The 17,411-nt window shown below is 36.7% G+C and overlaps 1 protein-coding gene across 5 annotated transcripts in view; it reads left to right on the top strand.

Annotated features, from left to right (window-relative positions):
- Positions 1-17,411, top strand: part of ANO5 (anoctamin 5) — a 100,786-nt gene that overhangs the window by 71,211 nt on the left and 12,164 nt on the right. For all 5 annotated transcript variants that reach the window (XM_037999571.2, XM_008004186.3, XM_037999570.2 and 2 more), the window contains 4 exons: positions 147-369; positions 2,721-2,890; positions 3,537-3,634; positions 10,653-10,783. In XM_037999571.2, the coding sequence (XP_037855499.2) occupies positions 147-369; positions 2,721-2,890; positions 3,537-3,634; positions 10,653-10,783 (622 nt within the window). The remainder of the gene's footprint in view (positions 1-146; positions 370-2,720; positions 2,891-3,536; positions 3,635-10,652; positions 10,784-17,411) is intronic.

Below are 17,411 nucleotides of genomic sequence, written 5' to 3'. Positions count from 1 at the left end.
GAAAGAGAGACTGACTTAGTTTGCTTTGCACATGAGACCTGCTAAACTTCATATAATGAGATTAACAGAATAATCAATATGTTAGATATGTATTCCTAACAGAGATGCAGAGACCCAAATAGCAGTTCTTTGTTTTCCTTTCCCAGATGTCTCTTGTCGTCACCAGTATGGTAGCTGTAATTGTGTACCGCCTGTCAGTCTTTGCTACACTTGCTAGTTTCATGGAAAGTGATGCATCCTTAAAGCAGGTCAAAAGCTTCCTTACTCCTCAGATAACCACATCACTCACAGGATCATGCTTGAACTTTATTGTCATCTTGATTTTGAATTTCTTTTATGAAAAGATATCTGCGTGGATCACAAAAATGGGTAAGCTCGCCAAATCATTAGTGTGATTCTGAAGAATGATTCTTATTGATGGTATATGTCTATTTTGGATCAGCTCCCCAGGAGTTCATTTTCAAAGGGTACCTTTTAAGGCAATTTTTCTCTATAGGTAGACTCATATCTGCTATTTCAAAATTGCTTAAGAGCCACAATTCAAGGTCCATTATAACGGAAGCAGCAAAAAGAACTGGGAAAAAAAAAAATAAGAATTTGGACTCTCTTTATCTTTCTGAGTATTCTTGTCTTAATTCTCCCTTGATGGGTCTGGTTGAATCCTAAGAAAAATAATCACTTTACTGAAGACACAGATAATTGTTATTTCATGTGTATGGTTCTTAGAAAGTATTGATTTTGGAAGTTATTCTGAAAAAACAGAAAAGTCAGCTTCTCCTAAATAAATCTAAATTTTAGTGCTTTTCTTTTCTACTGCCATCTCATAGAACTTGGATTATTTTCTTGTTAAAATATTAAAATTTCTACTTAAAGCCACGGGGAAAGTAATTGAAAGGGATCACAGGTTAAGTGAGAGATTGAGTTAGGTAGAGCAGCACAGAGCACAGTCGCTTTTGCTCTTTTACCTGGCAAGTTAACGGTAAGATCGGAGACTCAAATCAAGGCATCAGCCTCTTCTCTGAGTGTTCACTCCAGGGCTCAAGCTCCTTTGAATCTGTTGTACACAGACATCATGGCCGATGTCAAGCAAAAGACCACATTATTCAGTCAGCGCTGGAATGAGCACTGAGATGAGACTTTCATCATATACTATCTTCAAATTTGGAGTTCTCTCTCATTTTTACTTCTGCTGTCAACAGTGAGAAAATCACAGCAGATAAATTGCTTTTAAAAGCACCTCACCGTTTTCCTCAGTGGGAAAATAAAATCATTCAAGTTCACATTACAAGTTTTGTAGGAATACAGCTACATTTCACTAAAATGGGGGAGTTATCTGTGTCTTTAAAATATTTTGTGATACTTTCAGTATTGCTGAAAATGTCATGATTTGGCTGGATCAGCTCATACTACTGGGAGATCATCAGCTCAGGAAAATATACTTTTCTACATTTTTGTGCTTCATGACCCTCTATTTCAGGGTGAAGATAATTTAATAGTTTGTTATCTTTAGAATTCATTAAATGACAGATCATGATCATGCATTTTAAATAAAGGAGAGGGAAAATGTGTACTATTTCTGCCACTATTTGCTAATCACATTATTTTCAAAATTAATATAGCCATTGAATTCATGAGAGGGCAACACAATTTTGTTGGAAATCATCCCCGCCCTTGACATGAGCTTATTTTCTTCAAAGCTGATTGTAAACAGATGAGTTCTAGTGGCTTATAGGATAGCAGATAGTGTTTGGAGATGAGCATAAGTTTCTTATTTGGTGTATTATTTCATTTTCTTATTTGGTGTATTAGTTCGTTTTCACACTGCTATAAAGATACTACCTGAGACTGGGTAGTTTGTAAAGGAAAGAGGTTTAATTGACTCACGGTTCACATGGCTGGTGAGGCCTCAGGAAACTTAACAATCATGGTGGAAGGTAAAGGGGAAACAAACACCTTCTTCATAAGGCAGCAGCAGAGAGAGAGAGTACATGGGGAAGTGCCACACTTTCAAACCATTAGCTCTCAAATGGCCGGGTGTGATGGCTCATACCTGGAATCCCAGCACTTTGGGAGGCCAGGCGGGCAGATCACAAAGTCAGGAGTTTGAGACCAGCCTGGCCAACATGGTGAAACCCTTTCTCTACTAAAAATACAAAAATATTAGCCAGACGTGGTGGCACACGTCTGTAGTCCCAGTTACTCAGGAGGATGAGGCAGGAGAATTGTTTGAACCTGGGAGGTGGAGGTTCCAGTGTGCCAAGATCACACCACTGCACTCCACCTGGGTGACAGAATGAGATTCCATCTCAAAAATAAACAAATAAATAAAACTATGAGATCTCTTGAGAATTCACGCAACACCAAGAGAACAGCATGGGGGAAACCACCCCCATGATTCAATGTCCTCCCACCAGGTCCCTCCCTTGACACGTGGGAATTACGATTTGACTTGAGATTTTGCTTGGGACAGAGTGCCAAACCATATCATCTGGGTTTGAATTTCGAATTCTGTGTAACCCCAAGACAAGAATGCTGTCTCTCTGACTGTGGTAACAACGGCTTCCTAGGCTTTTCCAGTGGTTAGTTTAATACAAAGTGTATAACAGAAAATCTAACACAAATCCGTAGTTACTTGATGTTCACTTGTCCCAGGGAGTACGAAGTTCAAGGAAAAATAAGAAGATGCACTGAACGATTTTTTTTTTTTTTTTACTTAATAGAAATTCCTCGAACATACCAGGAGTATGAGAGCAGTCTTACCTTGAAAATGTTCCTGTTTCAGTTTGTAAATTTTTACTCATCCTGCTTCTACGTAGCTTTCTTTAAAGGGAAGTTCGTAGGCTATCCCGGAAAATACACATATTTATTTGATGAGTGGAGAAGTGAAGAGGTAAGAATTTCCTTGAGAGGTGAGGTAAGGTGTGTAGCTTCAATACCTCAGTATTAACCACTTTCTGTGTGCCAAGCACTGATTCATATGCTAAAAAATTACAAAAGATACCTAGACACTGACTGTATCCATAGAGAGTATTGTTCACAGATGAATCCTGTCATTTGATAAACTTCTCAGTTTATTTTTGAGCAAGAAGTTACATTTTGCCTATGGTTTGGCAGTAAAATATGAGACATAAAATGACATAAAGTCTATTCCTAAAAATTTCCTACAAGGGAAGACTGATTACTTTCTGTAGAAATAGTTCCACTATAGGTAGTAGAGTTAGATCTATGGTTTCCAAATTTTGGAGAATGGAAGATATAACAACTCCCAACCCTAACCCAGATATAAAGACTCAGAATTTTCTAAGAATGAGATCCAGAAATCTGTGTTTTTTAACACAGTTCACAGATGAATCTAATGCAGCTAACCCGACACTGGTCTGTGATCAGGTTTGGAACTATTGGACTAAATATATCTTACCCCTTCCAACCAAAACCTCGAGATTCTAATCTTATGGTTTAGGGTTTCCTTTAGGTGTTGCAAATTTCCATCTTTTTGATCATTCAATTCTGTTTTCTCCCATCTTGCTTCTGACTAGTGTGATCCTGGAGGCTGTCTTATAGAATTGACAACACAACTGACCATTATAATGACCGGAAAACAGATTTTTGGAAACATTAAAGAAGCCATTTATCCGTATGTATGACTTACAAGCTTTTTATTTGATTTAAGTAACCATGAGAGTTTTCCTCTGGAACAAGATGGATTTTTTTGATTATCATGATGCCTTTGTTAGAAAATGTTTAAGCCAAAAGAAAGTTTTATTTTTAATCAACAGTGAAGGTTGCATTAAAGTAATATAAACTCTTGTTTTTTTAAATTTATTTATTTTGGTTCCATGGCTGGCAAGGTTTTAAAAATTTATTGCACAAATAATAATTATCTATATTTATGAGGCACAATATAATGTTTTAAATACAATCTTTTAAATGTACATTTTTGTTACTTTTCTCTCCTGTGAAGATTTCACTGGGACATCTAAATGCTATATCCTCTGCAGTTTATTCTACATGCTGTGTATTATTTCTGAATATTACTAAAAGGTAAAATTTGTAAAAATATCCATGTGTCATGCAATCTAGGCATAAAAATAGATTGTAAATGAAATGATGGAGACTTTCAGGTCAATACATGAAAGATTGCTCTCTGATCAAAACACAGCAATAATGAATACATTATAAAAAGAGAAAACTAAACTGACAATTTATCTCAAATAGTGGATGGACATTGTCATGGATAAAAAGAGAAAGAATTATAAAATCATAAGTCTACGATCCTGCACGGCTCCTAGTTAGGAAATGAGTGTGTCAGGGCTTGGTATGCAATATAAAGTGGAGTAAAAGTGCTCCACTTAATACAGAGGCTCATCCAGTTTAACTGTACTTGAAGCCAGAGACTGGGTTTATTCTCACACATGAAAGAAGATTGAAAACACCAGCCCTGCACCTTCCCACCTCCAATATATACACAACTTCATAGTGGCACTTAGGGCTCTATTTCAAGTACTAACAAAAGAGGAGCACGGACTTATCCTCACAAATGGCAGTAAATGTGAGCCTAGCCTTCTAGTTTCATGCTTAGATATACCACATCCATAAGGGAAATAGCCAAACCTTTTTTTTTTTTTTTTGAGACAGAGTCACACTGTGTCACCCACACTAGAGTGCAATGGCGCAATCTCAGCTCACTGCAACCTCCGCCTCCCGGGTTCAAGCAATTTTCCTGCCTCAGCCTCCTGAGTAGCTGGGATTATAGGCACACGCCACCACACCCAGCTAAGTTTTTGTAATTTTAGTATAGATAGGGTTTCACCATGTTGACCAGGCTGGTCTGGAACTCCTGGCCTCAGGTGATCCACCCGCCTCAGTCTCCCAAAGTGCTGGGATTACAGGCGTGAGCCACCGTGCCTGGCCCCCAAACTTTTATTTTAAGTTCTGGCTCTAGATTGAGAACCCAGAGGACTGAATGGAGGCAATACCTAAACCAAACAGAAGATGGGGGATACATATGCACAGAGAGGGAGAGAGACAAAAGACAGGGGAGGTAAAAGAATAAAAAAATAAATAAATAAATAAAGCAAATTAACAACAAAAAACCCTGAGCCTTCCTAATAACCAGAATTTCAAAACGTGATAATATTTAATGCTACAAAGGCTGTGAACAAAGTCAATTATTAGAAAGCGAACTTACTCCAGCTGATATTTCTAACTAGAATATTCTGGCAAAGCCCTTAAAAAATGATGTTGATAATACTAACAACATAAGGGAAGGTGATACTGTCATTAAAACAGATAAGGAAATAAATAAAAATGGACAGAAATGAAACAAGAATAAGTAAATATGAAATGGAAGCAATTGCACATATGTGAAAAATTATACTTTAAATAATGAATACAATAGATGGGAAAATTCCAGAGTACAATTCCAGCCTGGACTTGTTTGAAGAATGTATTAGTGAATTGGAAAATAATAGTGAGAAATACCTACCTTATACAGTGTAACAAATATATGACATTTAATAAAAATAAAATAAGGGTATGTTAGATTAAGAGGCTTCCACATTAATCTACTAGTAGTTCCAGAAAAAGGTAATTGAGTGAATGGTGAAGGAAAAAAATATTTGAATAGGTAATTGCTGAACATTTTTCAAAAATGAGGAAAAACACAAGTTTCAGAAATGGAAACAAATTCTGAGTATGAATCAAGATACTAGAATTCAATTCAAGACAATATAATTCAGTTCACACCCAGATTCATTATTGTGAAACTACAGGACACCAAAGATAAAAAGACAATCTTTAAAAATCTTAGATGAAAGAGATTAACTTTATTCAAATGAATGTCATCTATACTATCATCAGCTTCTCATCAATAGCATTAGATGCCAAAAGACAGTATTTTCAAGGTTCTCAGTGAAAATAATGTTCCCTTTTCATTTCTAGAACCAAGTTAACTATTATTTACGGTGCTGGTAAAATAGACATTTTTAGACATGAAAAGACTAGGAGAGTTTGCATGAATAGATTGTCATGGAAAGATCTACTGAAAGATTTTCTTGAGCAAAAGGAGATCACAAAGTGAAAGTACAGGATGCAAGAAACATTGGTTAGCACAGAATTTGTTAGCTCCAAACAAATGAAATAATTTTGTAGAATCTAAAATCATATAGAATTTGTATAGGGAGAACTATAAAATCTTAAAGAAATTTTAAAACTATATAAATGGTGAGAAATACCATGTTGGTGGTCAATTATCCCCAAATTGATATATCGCTTTATTGTTGCTATGATCAAAATATCAGCAGAATTTTTATAGGTATAGACAAGTGGATTCTAAAATTTATATGGAAGGCCAATGAACTAAAATAACCCAAAGAAGTATTATAAAAGAAGAATAAAGCTGTAAGAAATACCCTACTCAATTTGAAGGCTTACTAAAAACTACATTAATCAAGACAATGTAGGATTGGTGAAGGGATAGTTATTTAAACCAGTGGAACAGAGTAGAGATTGTAGAAACAGCTATTGCAGAAATTTGTGCTCTAGCCAAACAGGACCATTTAATTTAAGACAGGTGCAAAAACAATTCATTGATGAAAGAGTAGGCTTTTTCGTAAATGGTGTTGGAACAATTGGACATCCCATATACAAAATAATAAAAAGCTATGTGAAACTTACACCTCATTCATAAATGAACTCAAAATGAATCATAGACAAAACTAGTTTTTAAAAAAGCAAGGAAGTGATTATTATAAAATTTAAGATAATGGCTATGGACGTGGTTATTGAAGAATTTATAAATGGAATGAAGCACATGAAAGAGCTTCTGAAATTTCTAGCCATGTTCTCTTTCTTGAACTGGATGATCTCTTTTCCACTGTGACTTCAGTTACAGTGTGCTCATCTGTTTGATATTGTCTCAGAAATCACAGGTGCTTTTTCCTCTACATCATTCATTTTTCCTCTTTGTGTTTTAACTTGAGTATAAGCAATATATAAATGTTCCTCTTAATCCACATTTGCTATAGTACTTCATACTGTCTTATTAATTTTTGTCAACTGAGGGTTATAAATGATATCTCATTTTAGTATAATTTTTTCTGATTAACCACGAATAAGGATTTTTGGCCATATTTGTTTCCTTTTCGATTAAATGCTTATTCATGTTGTTTAACAATTTTCCTACTTGTCAATCTTTTTTTCAATTTATTTCTGTGAATACTTTTAAACTTCTGGCTACTGGTTTTTGTTTATTTGCTTCTTTTTTGGTTATATATGTTGAAAACATTTTATTCTAAGACGAACTGTCATCTTTTTATTTTTTAATAGTATGTTTAGGTCACAGTGTCACAACCACAGAATTATTGATATAATTCTTAGTTGTGGGGTATGGGTTATCCTTTGCATTGTAAGATGTTTAACAGTATCTTTGGACTCTATCCACTAGATGCCAGTAAACCATCCCTCTCCAGTTGGGACAACCAAAATATCCCCAGAGAGTGCAATTGTGTCATTGTGGGCAAAATTACTCCCAGTTGGAAACCATTGCTTTAGATGAACAAAATTACATAACTTTAATATGGTAGAATTTATCAATCTTTTATTTTGTGGGTTAGCATTTTTAAACAATTGTTTAAGAAATATTTTCCTACCCGGGAATATAAGACATTTTCATTATTATTTCCTGTGTCTGTTAAAGTTATGCCAAAAGTAAGGTTCTAGGCAAAATACTGGATATGCAGATGTACTGATAAAAAAGTTATATGGAAACACACAGACATACACAAAGATATTCTCATATACTTACTTCTAAATTTTTTATACATTCTAACATTATTGTTTTTCACTTTCAAATTCTAAATACGTATGGACAGGATTTTTATGTTTGATATGAGATACAAGTCTATTTTGTACATATATGTGTGTATATATATCTATAAACTATATATTGTATAAACCCTTATATTACCATTTATTGAAAAGTTCCTTTTTCCTGTGCTCCATCATCTAGAATACTATTCATCTCATACAATATTATCTACAATACTTTTTATGCCATATAAACACTATCCACATGCCATATAAACACTATCTACATGTCATATAAATACTATCTACAATTATACCAAGTGCAAGACTATTTCAAGTTTTCCATTCTATCCTAAGATTTATTTATCCCTGTACAAGTACAGCAATCTCTCTCTTTTTTTAACTGTTAAGTTCAGAGGTATATGTGCAGGTTTGTTACACAAGTAACTTGTGTCTTGGGGGTTTGTTGTATAGATTATTTTATCATCCAGGTATTAAATCTAATACCCAATAATTATTCTTCCTGATCCTCTCCCTCTTCCCACACTCCACCTTCTGATAGGCCCCAGTGTGTGCTGTTCCACTCTATGTGTCCATGTGTTTTCATCATTTGTCTCTCACTTATAAGTGAGAGCATGTGGTATTTGGTTTTCTGTTCTTGCATTAGTTTGCTAAGGATAATGACCTCCAGCTCCATCCATGTTCCTGCCAAGAACATGATCTTATCTTGTTCTTTTCTATAGATGCCTAGCATTCCATGGTGTATGTGTACCACATTTTCTTTATCTACTCTACCACTGATGGACATTTAGGTTGATTCCATGTCTTTGCTATTGTGAATACAGTACTACAATCTCTTAATTAATACAGTTTTCTAAGTCTTGATATCTAGTGGGGCAACATTTATCAACTTATTTTTTATTTGTAGAACTGTCTTGGCTATTCTTGGTCTTTTATCAATCTATATAAATTTTATAAACATCTTGTCAGATTTTACATGGAAAAATAATTTTTCATTGAAATTATATTTTAATTGTTTCAATATAAACCGTTGAATTTTTAAAAATAATACCAAGCCTTCTTACTCGTGAACACTTAAAATGGACTTTAATGAATTCTAATAAATATTTTAAACTTCTACATATAGGTCTTATAAATCTTTTGTCACGTCAATTTCTAGGTGGTTTTTATTTGCTATTGTAAATGATATCTTTTTAAAAATATGTATGTTTTCTACTTGTGTGTTGTGGGTGTACAGGAATGAAATATATTAATAAATCCTAATATCATTTCTAATTATTTTATCTGACTTCACTTGGGTTTTCTATTCAATCACATCACTGTTAATAATCACAGATTTCTCCTTTATTTCCAATGATTTTGCCTTTCTTATTTTATTTTACACCTAAGATCTCCAGTAATCTTGAATGTGATCATGCAAATTCTTATTTTGTTCTTGATTCTAAAGTGAATGCTTCAGACTTTTTCCTATTATGAATGATGTTTGCAGCCTGGTGCATTGGCTCATGCCTGTAATCCCAACACTTTGGGAGGTTGAGGAGGGAGGATCGCTTGAGCCCAGGAGTTCAAGACCAGCCTGGGCAACAAAATGAGACCCCATCATACAGAATAAAATTTAAAAATTAGCCAGGCATGAAGGCACATGCCTTTAGTCCCAGCTACTTGGGAGGTGGAGGCAGGAGAAAAGGTCAAGGCTGCAGTGAGCTGTGATTGCACCACTGCACTCCAGCCTGAGTGGCAGAGTGAGACCCTGTCTCAAAAAAGAAAGAAAGAAAGGAGACAGACATAGAGGAAGATAAAAGGAGAGAGAGAAAGAGAGTGAGAGGAAGGGAGGGAGGAAGGAAGGAAGGAAGGCAGGAAGGAAGGAAGGAAGGAAGGAAGGAAGGAAGGAAGGAAGGAAGGAAGGAAGGAAGGAAGGAAGGAAAGGGAAGAGAAGGAAGGGGAAGGGAAGGAAAAGGAAGGAATGAAGGAAGGAAAAGAAAAAGAAAAAGAAAGAAAGAGAAAGAAAGGAAGAAAGGAAGGAAGAGAAAGAAAGAAAAGAGGAGGGGAGGGAGGAAGGAAGGAAGGAAGGAAGGAAGGAAGGAAGGAAGGAAGGAAGGAAGGAAGGAAGGAAGGAAAAGTTTGCCCTAGGATTTTAGTAGATATTTCTGATAAGATTGAAATAATTTTTTTTTCTGTTTCTACTTTTCTTTCCTAAGTAGGTTTTAATACATCAAATGCATTTTTCTGCATCAATAGAGATGATTTTATATTTTTCACCTCAAACCAGTCAATGTAATATATTTATTGATTTGCTAATTTGATTTTCTTTTTTAAAAGTCTCTTTTTATAAAAAGTAATGCATTCTCATGATATATCATCTTTTTATATAGCATGGAATACAGTTAGTTAAAATTTTGTTTAATGTTATTGTATGTATTTTCACATTATTTAAGTCATTTCCTATTATAATAAATTTCATATTTGTTTGAATTTTCTTCTGAGCGTCATGACAGCATCAGGATTAGTAAGTGGTTTTTAGTGATAACCCTCTCCTCCACTTATTCCTTAGCCAAGCTGTCTCTGAGTGAATATATTTCTCTGAACAGAGTAAAGATTGTCTTATTTTCTCGATCACCCTAATAAAGAACTCTTGACTTCTGCATGTATCATGAAAAGAACACTAGATTTTGATTTGTGCTTTGGCTGGAGTCATTTCCCTTTGCTCTGTGATCTTAAGTTTTTCAATCTCTAATTTCTGCTAGTTTCCAGATCTACCACTCTGATTCTCTGATCGTTTTCTTGTTAGTTATATTTCATATATTAACTTTTATTATTTCCAACAGCTTGGCTTTGAATTGGTGGAGACGCCGAAAAGCTCGGACAAACTCTGAGAAGCTGTATAGTCGATGGGAGCAGGATCATGACCTTGAAAGTTTTGGACCCCTTGGGCTTTTCTATGAGTACTTAGAAACAGGTAATTTTTAACCACTGTTCTAAAACATAGAGTCGGCATGAATGAGTGGTTTTTCAGCTCCTGATATTTCTTTCTGCCTTGCACGTGGTAGGTGTTCAATAAATCACTGGCTGATTGGCAAAAACAATAAGTGGAGGGATATAAAGAAAATTTGTTCCCTAATTCCCTGTTCCATCAAACAGACTGCAGAATAAAGTTTAGTTTCAAAACACCAATCTCAGAGACATAATTCCTGTTAATTGAATGTTAATATTGTTGAACCAAATCAAGTAAGAGTCGTTTTTTAACACCCATCTCAAATTCGCTTTGATGGCTGTTTCTCCATTTGTTTGCCTCAGTGACAACTCAAAGACAAAATAAGTTGCTTGGAAAAATTTCCAGAGTTTGACTTGCAATTAGTGTATGTCCTTTCTGTGAGGCTAAAAGTAAGGCTAAAAGTGATTATGTAAGGGAAATACAAGCTGAACACAAGAAACATCCAAAACATTGCAAGGTTTGAATAGAGAAGAGACTCTTGAGGAGCAACTTTCAGAGAGATTTTTCCGGGAACTACTTATATGGTCTGCTCAGAGTGTTTTATGTCAAGCAACTTTCTCTGTTTCTCTCATAGAATTAAGGAAACTGTTTGTTTGTTTGTTTGTTTGTTTGTTTGAGACAGAGTCTCGCTGTGTCACCCAGGCTGGAGTGCAGCAGCCCAATCTCAGCTCACTGCAGCCTCTGCCTCCTGGGTTCAAGCGATTCTCCTGCTTCAGGAAATGGTCTCGATCTCCTGACCTCATGATTCGCCCACCTTGGCCTCCCAAAATGCTGGGATTACAGGTGTAAGCCCCAGTGCCCTGCCAAGAAAAAAATTTTCTTACCTTTCAAGGGCCCGTAAAACCACGGTAGAATATATGAGATGATCCAAAATTCTTCATGCTTCTCCAGTGCAATACATTTATGTGACACATGGGTTGAAATATAAATTTAGGACAAATAGAATCTATTTTATACAACTCTTTGTAAGCTCAGATAATCTTTGCTTTATAAGGTGATAAGGCTATAATTTTTAATTAATTGTGTAAGTTTCAAATGAGTTTGCACATATCTACATCAGAGATTATTACTGAAATTAAAAAGTTGAAACAAAGTTTCTTAAGATTGTTTACTACTTATTAAGACATAATTAATTTATTCTGAAAACTTTATACATTATCTCTGATTTTGAAACAATTTTGCAGAGTATTCATTATTCTACACATTTTATTGTTGTGGATTCTGAAACTTGCATAGTTTAATAAGATTTTTATGGACCACAAAGATTTTAGGTAGAGATATTAGATATGAACCTAGAAAGTTTGTGTTGCTTCTACATAATACTTCCTCTTCATTTTCTACCTCGTAGGTTAGGTAGAGAAAGCAGGGAAAATAGGAAGTGAATATGTACTTTTCTCACTTGATAACAAGACCGATTCAGTCAGATGAGAGAAGCTAAATTCCAGAAACATGTGAAATGTATTTAAAAATGGAGGAATAATGGAATTTTTTTTTTTATTTTCTCCTTTAATGGAAAGCCATTTCCATTAAATGGCTTTTTATTTTTTTTCTTCAATCATTTGGGAAGCTGGGGCTGTTAGTTGCATGGGTTCTTTTACCCCAAACATTGTTGTAGACAAAAGAATAAAAGTGTGGGGATAAACCAACTTACACAGATGTGGTTCTCCGTTGAGTCTTAATGAGGACAGAGAATAAAACTTATTTAGAAAGATGTCGTGATAGTAAGGAGAATCAAGACCTTAACAAATTTCTTATTCTAGAAGATGTATATTTCCTTTTCCAGCACGCACACACACACACACACACCCACCCCAGACGGCCGCTGGGAATATACAAATGAATCAGTCATTATGCCTGATCTCAAAAAGTAGATTGAATCTAAGATGGCAGAATAGGAACAGCTCCAGGCTACAGCTCCCAGCATGAGCGAAGCAGAAGACAGGTGATTTCTGCATTTCCAACTGAGGTATGGAGTTCATCTCACTGGGGCGTGTCAGACAGTGGGTGCAGGACAATGGGAGCAGCCCACCGAGCAAGAGCTGAAACAGGGCGAGACATCACCTCACCTGGGAAGTGCAAAAGGTAAGGGAATTCCCTTTCCTAGCCAAGGGAAACCACGACACACAACACCTGGAAAATCGGGTCACTCCCACCCTAATACTGTGCTTTTCCAAAGGTCTTAGCAAATGGCACACCAGGAGATTATATCCTGTGCCTGGCTCAGAGAGTCCCATGCCCACTGAGCCTCCCTCATTGCTAGCACAGCAGTCTGTGATCTAATTGCAAGATGGCAGCGAGGCTAAGGGAGGGGTGCCCACCATTGCTGAGGCTTGAGGGGTAAACAAAGTGGCCAGGAAGCTCGAAGTGGGCAGAGCCCACCACAGCTCAAGGAGGCCTACCTCCCACTGTATACTCCACCTCTGAGGACAAGGCATAGCCAAACAAAAGGCAGCAGAAACCTCTGCAGATTTAAATGACCCTGTCTGACAGCTTTGAAGAGAGTAGTGGTTCTCCCAGCATGGAGTTTGAGATCTGAGACAGACTGCCTCCTCAATTGGGTCCCTGACCCCTGAGTAGTCTAACTGGGAGGCACCCCCCAGTAGGGGCAGACCTCACATGGCTGGGCACCCCTCTGAGACGAAGCTTCCAGAGGAACAGTCAGGAAGCAACATTTGCTGTTCAGCAATATTCACTGTTCTGCAGCCTTCGCTACTGATACCCAGGCAAACAAGGTCTGGAATGGACCTCCGGCAAACTCCAGCAGACCTGCAGCTGAGGGTACTGACTGTTAGAAGGAAAATTAACAAACAGAAAGGACATCCATACCAAAACCCCATCTGTATGTCACCATCATCAAAGACCAAAGGTAGATAAAACCACAAAGATGGGAAAAAAACAGCAGAAAAACTGAAAATACTAAAAATCAAAGTGCCCCCCGGCCACCTCCAAAGGAACGCAGCTGCTCGCCAGCAATGAAACAAAGCTGGTCGGAGAATGACTTTGGCAAGTTGAGAGAAGAAGGCTTCAGACAATCAAACTTCTCCGAGCTAAAGGAGGAAGTTCAAACCCATCACAAAGAAGCTAAAAACTTTGAAAAAAGATTAGATGAATGGCTAACTAGAATAACTAATGTAGAAAAGTCCTTAAATGATGTGATGGAGCTGAAAACCATGGCACGAGAACTATGTGATGAATGCACAAGCTTCAGTAACCAATTGTTTCAACGGGAAGAAAGGGTATCAGTGATTGAAGATAAAATGAATGAAATGAAGCGAGAAGAGAAGGTTAGAGAAAAAAGAGTAATGAACAAAGCTTCCAAGAAATATGGGACTATGTGAAAGGGCCAAATCTACATCTGATTGGTGTATGTGAAAGTGATGGGGAGAATGGAACCAAGTTGGAAAACACTCTGCAGGATATTATCCAGGAGAACTTCCCCAACCTAGTAAGGCAGGCCAACATTCAAATTCAGGAAATACAAAGAATGCCACAAAGGTACTCCTCGAGAAGAGCAACTCCAAGACACGTAACTGTCAGATTCACCAAAGTTGAAATGAAGGAAAAAATGTTAAGGGCAGCCAGAGAGAAAGATCAGGTTACCCACAAAGGGAAACCCATCAGACTAACAGTGGATCGCTCGGCAGAAACTCTACAAGCCAGAAGAGAGTGGGGGCCAATATTCAACATTCTTAAAGAAAAGAATTTTCAACCCAGAAATTCATATCCAGCCAAACTAAGTTTCATAAGTGAAGGAGAAGTAAAATCCTTTACAGACAAGCAAATGCTGAGAGGCCTGCCCTACAAGACCTCCTGAAGGAAGCACTAAACGTGGAAAGGAACAACTGGTACCGGCCAGTGCAAAAACATGCCAAATTGTTAAGACCATCAATGCTAGGAAGAAACTGCATCAGCTAACGAGCAAAATAACCAGCTAACATCATAATGGCAGGATCAAATTCAACAATATTAACCTTAAATGTAAATGGGCTAAATGGTCCAATTAAAAGACACAGACTGGCAAATTGGATAAAGAGTCAAGACCAATCAGTGTGCTGTATTCAGGAGAACCATCTCAGATGCAGAGACACACATATGCTCAAAATAAAGGGATAGAGGAAGATCTACCAAGCAAATGTAAAACAAACAAACAAAAAAAGGCAAAGGTTTCAATCCTACTCTCTGATAGAACAGACTTTAAACCAACAAAGATCAAAAGAGACAAAGAAGGCCATTACATAATGGTAAAGGGATCAATTCAACAAGAAGAGCTAACTATCCTAAATATATATGCACCCAATAGAGGAGCACCCAGATTCATAAAGCAAGTCCTTAGAGACTTACAAAGAGACTTAGACTCCCACACATTAATAATGGGAGACTTTAACACCCTACTGTCAACATTAGATGGATCAACAAGACAGAAAGTTAACAAGGATATCCAGGAATTGAACTCAACTCTGCACCAAGTGGACCTAATAGACATCTACAGAACTCTCCTCCCCAAATCAACAGAATATACATTCTTCTCAGCACCACATCGTACATACTCCAAAATTGACCACATAGTTGGAAGTAAAGCAATCCTCAGCAAATGTAAAAGAACAGAAATTATAACGAACTGTCTCTCAGAACATGGTGCAATCAAACTAGAACTCAGGATTAAGAAACTCACTCAAAACCACTCAACTATATGGAAACTGAACAACCTGCTCCTGAATGACTACTGAGTACATAATGAAATGAAAGCAGAAATAAAGATGTCCTTTGAAACCAATGATACAACATACCAGAGCAAAGATACAACATACCAGAATCTCTGGGACATATTTAAAGCAGTGTGTAGAGGGATATTTATAGCACTAAATGCACACAAATCAGGAAAGATCTAAAATTGACACCCTAACATCACAGTGAAAAGAACTAGAGAAGCAAGAGAAAATACATTCAAAAGCTAGCAGAAGGCAAGAAATAACTAAGATCAGAGCAGAATTGAAGGAGATCAAGACAAGAAAACTCTGCAAAAAATCAATGAATCCAGGAGCTGGTTGTTTGAAAAGATCAACAAAATTAATAGACTGCTAGCAAGACTAATAAAGAAGAAATGAGAGAAGAATCAAATAGACACAATAAAAAAATGATAAAGGGGATATCACCACTAATCCCACAGAAATACAAACTACCATCTGAGAATACTATAAACACCTCTACACACATAAACTAGAAAACCTAGGAGAAATGGATAAATTCCTGGACACATACACTCTGCAAAGACTAAACCATGAAGAAGTTGAATCCATGAATAGACCAATAACAGGCTCTGAAATTGAGGCAATAATTAATAGCCTACCAGCCAAAAAATGTCTAGGACCAGACGGATTCACAACTGAATTCTACCAGAGGTACAAGGAGGAGCTGGTACCATTCCTTCTGAAACTATTCCAATCAATACAAAAAGAGGGAATCCTCCCTAACTCATTTTAGGAGGCCAACATCATCCTGATACCAAAGCCTGGCACAGGCACAACAAAAAAAGAGAATTTTAGACCAATATCCCTGATGAACATCAATGCAAAAATCCTCAATAAAATACTGGCAAACCGAATCCAGCAGCACATCAAAAAGCTTATCCACCATGATCAAGTGGGCTTCATCCCTGGAATGCAAGGCTGGTTCAACATACGCAAATCAATAAACGTAATCCAGCATATAAACAGAACCAAGGACAACACATGGTTATCTCAATAGATGCAGAAAAGGCCTTTGACAAAATTCAACAGCCCTTCATGCTAAAAACTCTCAATAAATTCGGTATTGATGGAACATATCTTAAAATAATAAGAGCTATTTATGACAAACCCACAGCCAATATCATACTGAATGGGCAGAAACTGGCACAAGACAGGGATGCCCTCTCTCACCACTCCTATTCAAGACAGTGTTCAAAGTTCTGGCCAGGGCAATCAGGCAGGAGAAAGAAATATAGGGTATTCACTTAGGAAAAGAGGAAGTCAAATTGTCCCTGTTTGCAGATAACATGATTGTATATTTAGCAAACCCCATTGTCTCAGCCCAAAATCTCCTTAAGCTGATAAGCAACTTCAGCAAAGTCTCAGGATACAAAATCAATGTGCAAAAATCACAAGCATTCTTATACACCAATAACAAACAGAGGGTCAAATCATGAGTGAACTCCCATACACAATTGCTTCAAATAGAATAAAATACCTAGGAATCCAACTTACAAGGGATGTGAAAGACCTCTTCAAGGAGAACTACAAACCACTGCTCAATGAAATAAAAGAGGACACAAACAAATGGAAGAACATTCCATGCTCATGGATAGAAAGAATCAACATCGTGAAAATAGCCATACTACCCAAGGTAATTTGTAGATTCAATGCCATCCTTATTAAGCTACCAATGCCTTTCTTCACAGAATTGGAAAAAACTACTTTAAAGTTCATATGGAACCAAAAAAGAGCCCACATTGCTAAGACAATCCTAAGCCAAAAAAACAAAGCTGGAGGCATCACGGTACCTGACTTCAAACTATACTATGAGGCTGCAGTAACCAAACCAGCATAGTACTGGT

The sequence above is a fragment of the Chlorocebus sabaeus genome, chromosome 1 (genome assembly GCF_047675955.1).
Source record: "Chlorocebus sabaeus isolate Y175 chromosome 1, mChlSab1.0.hap1, whole genome shotgun sequence".
Taxonomy (NCBI): Eukaryota; Metazoa; Chordata; class Mammalia; order Primates; family Cercopithecidae; genus Chlorocebus; species Chlorocebus sabaeus.
Note: the sequence above shows the minus strand (reverse complement) of the source record. Positions and strands in the feature narration are given on the sequence as shown.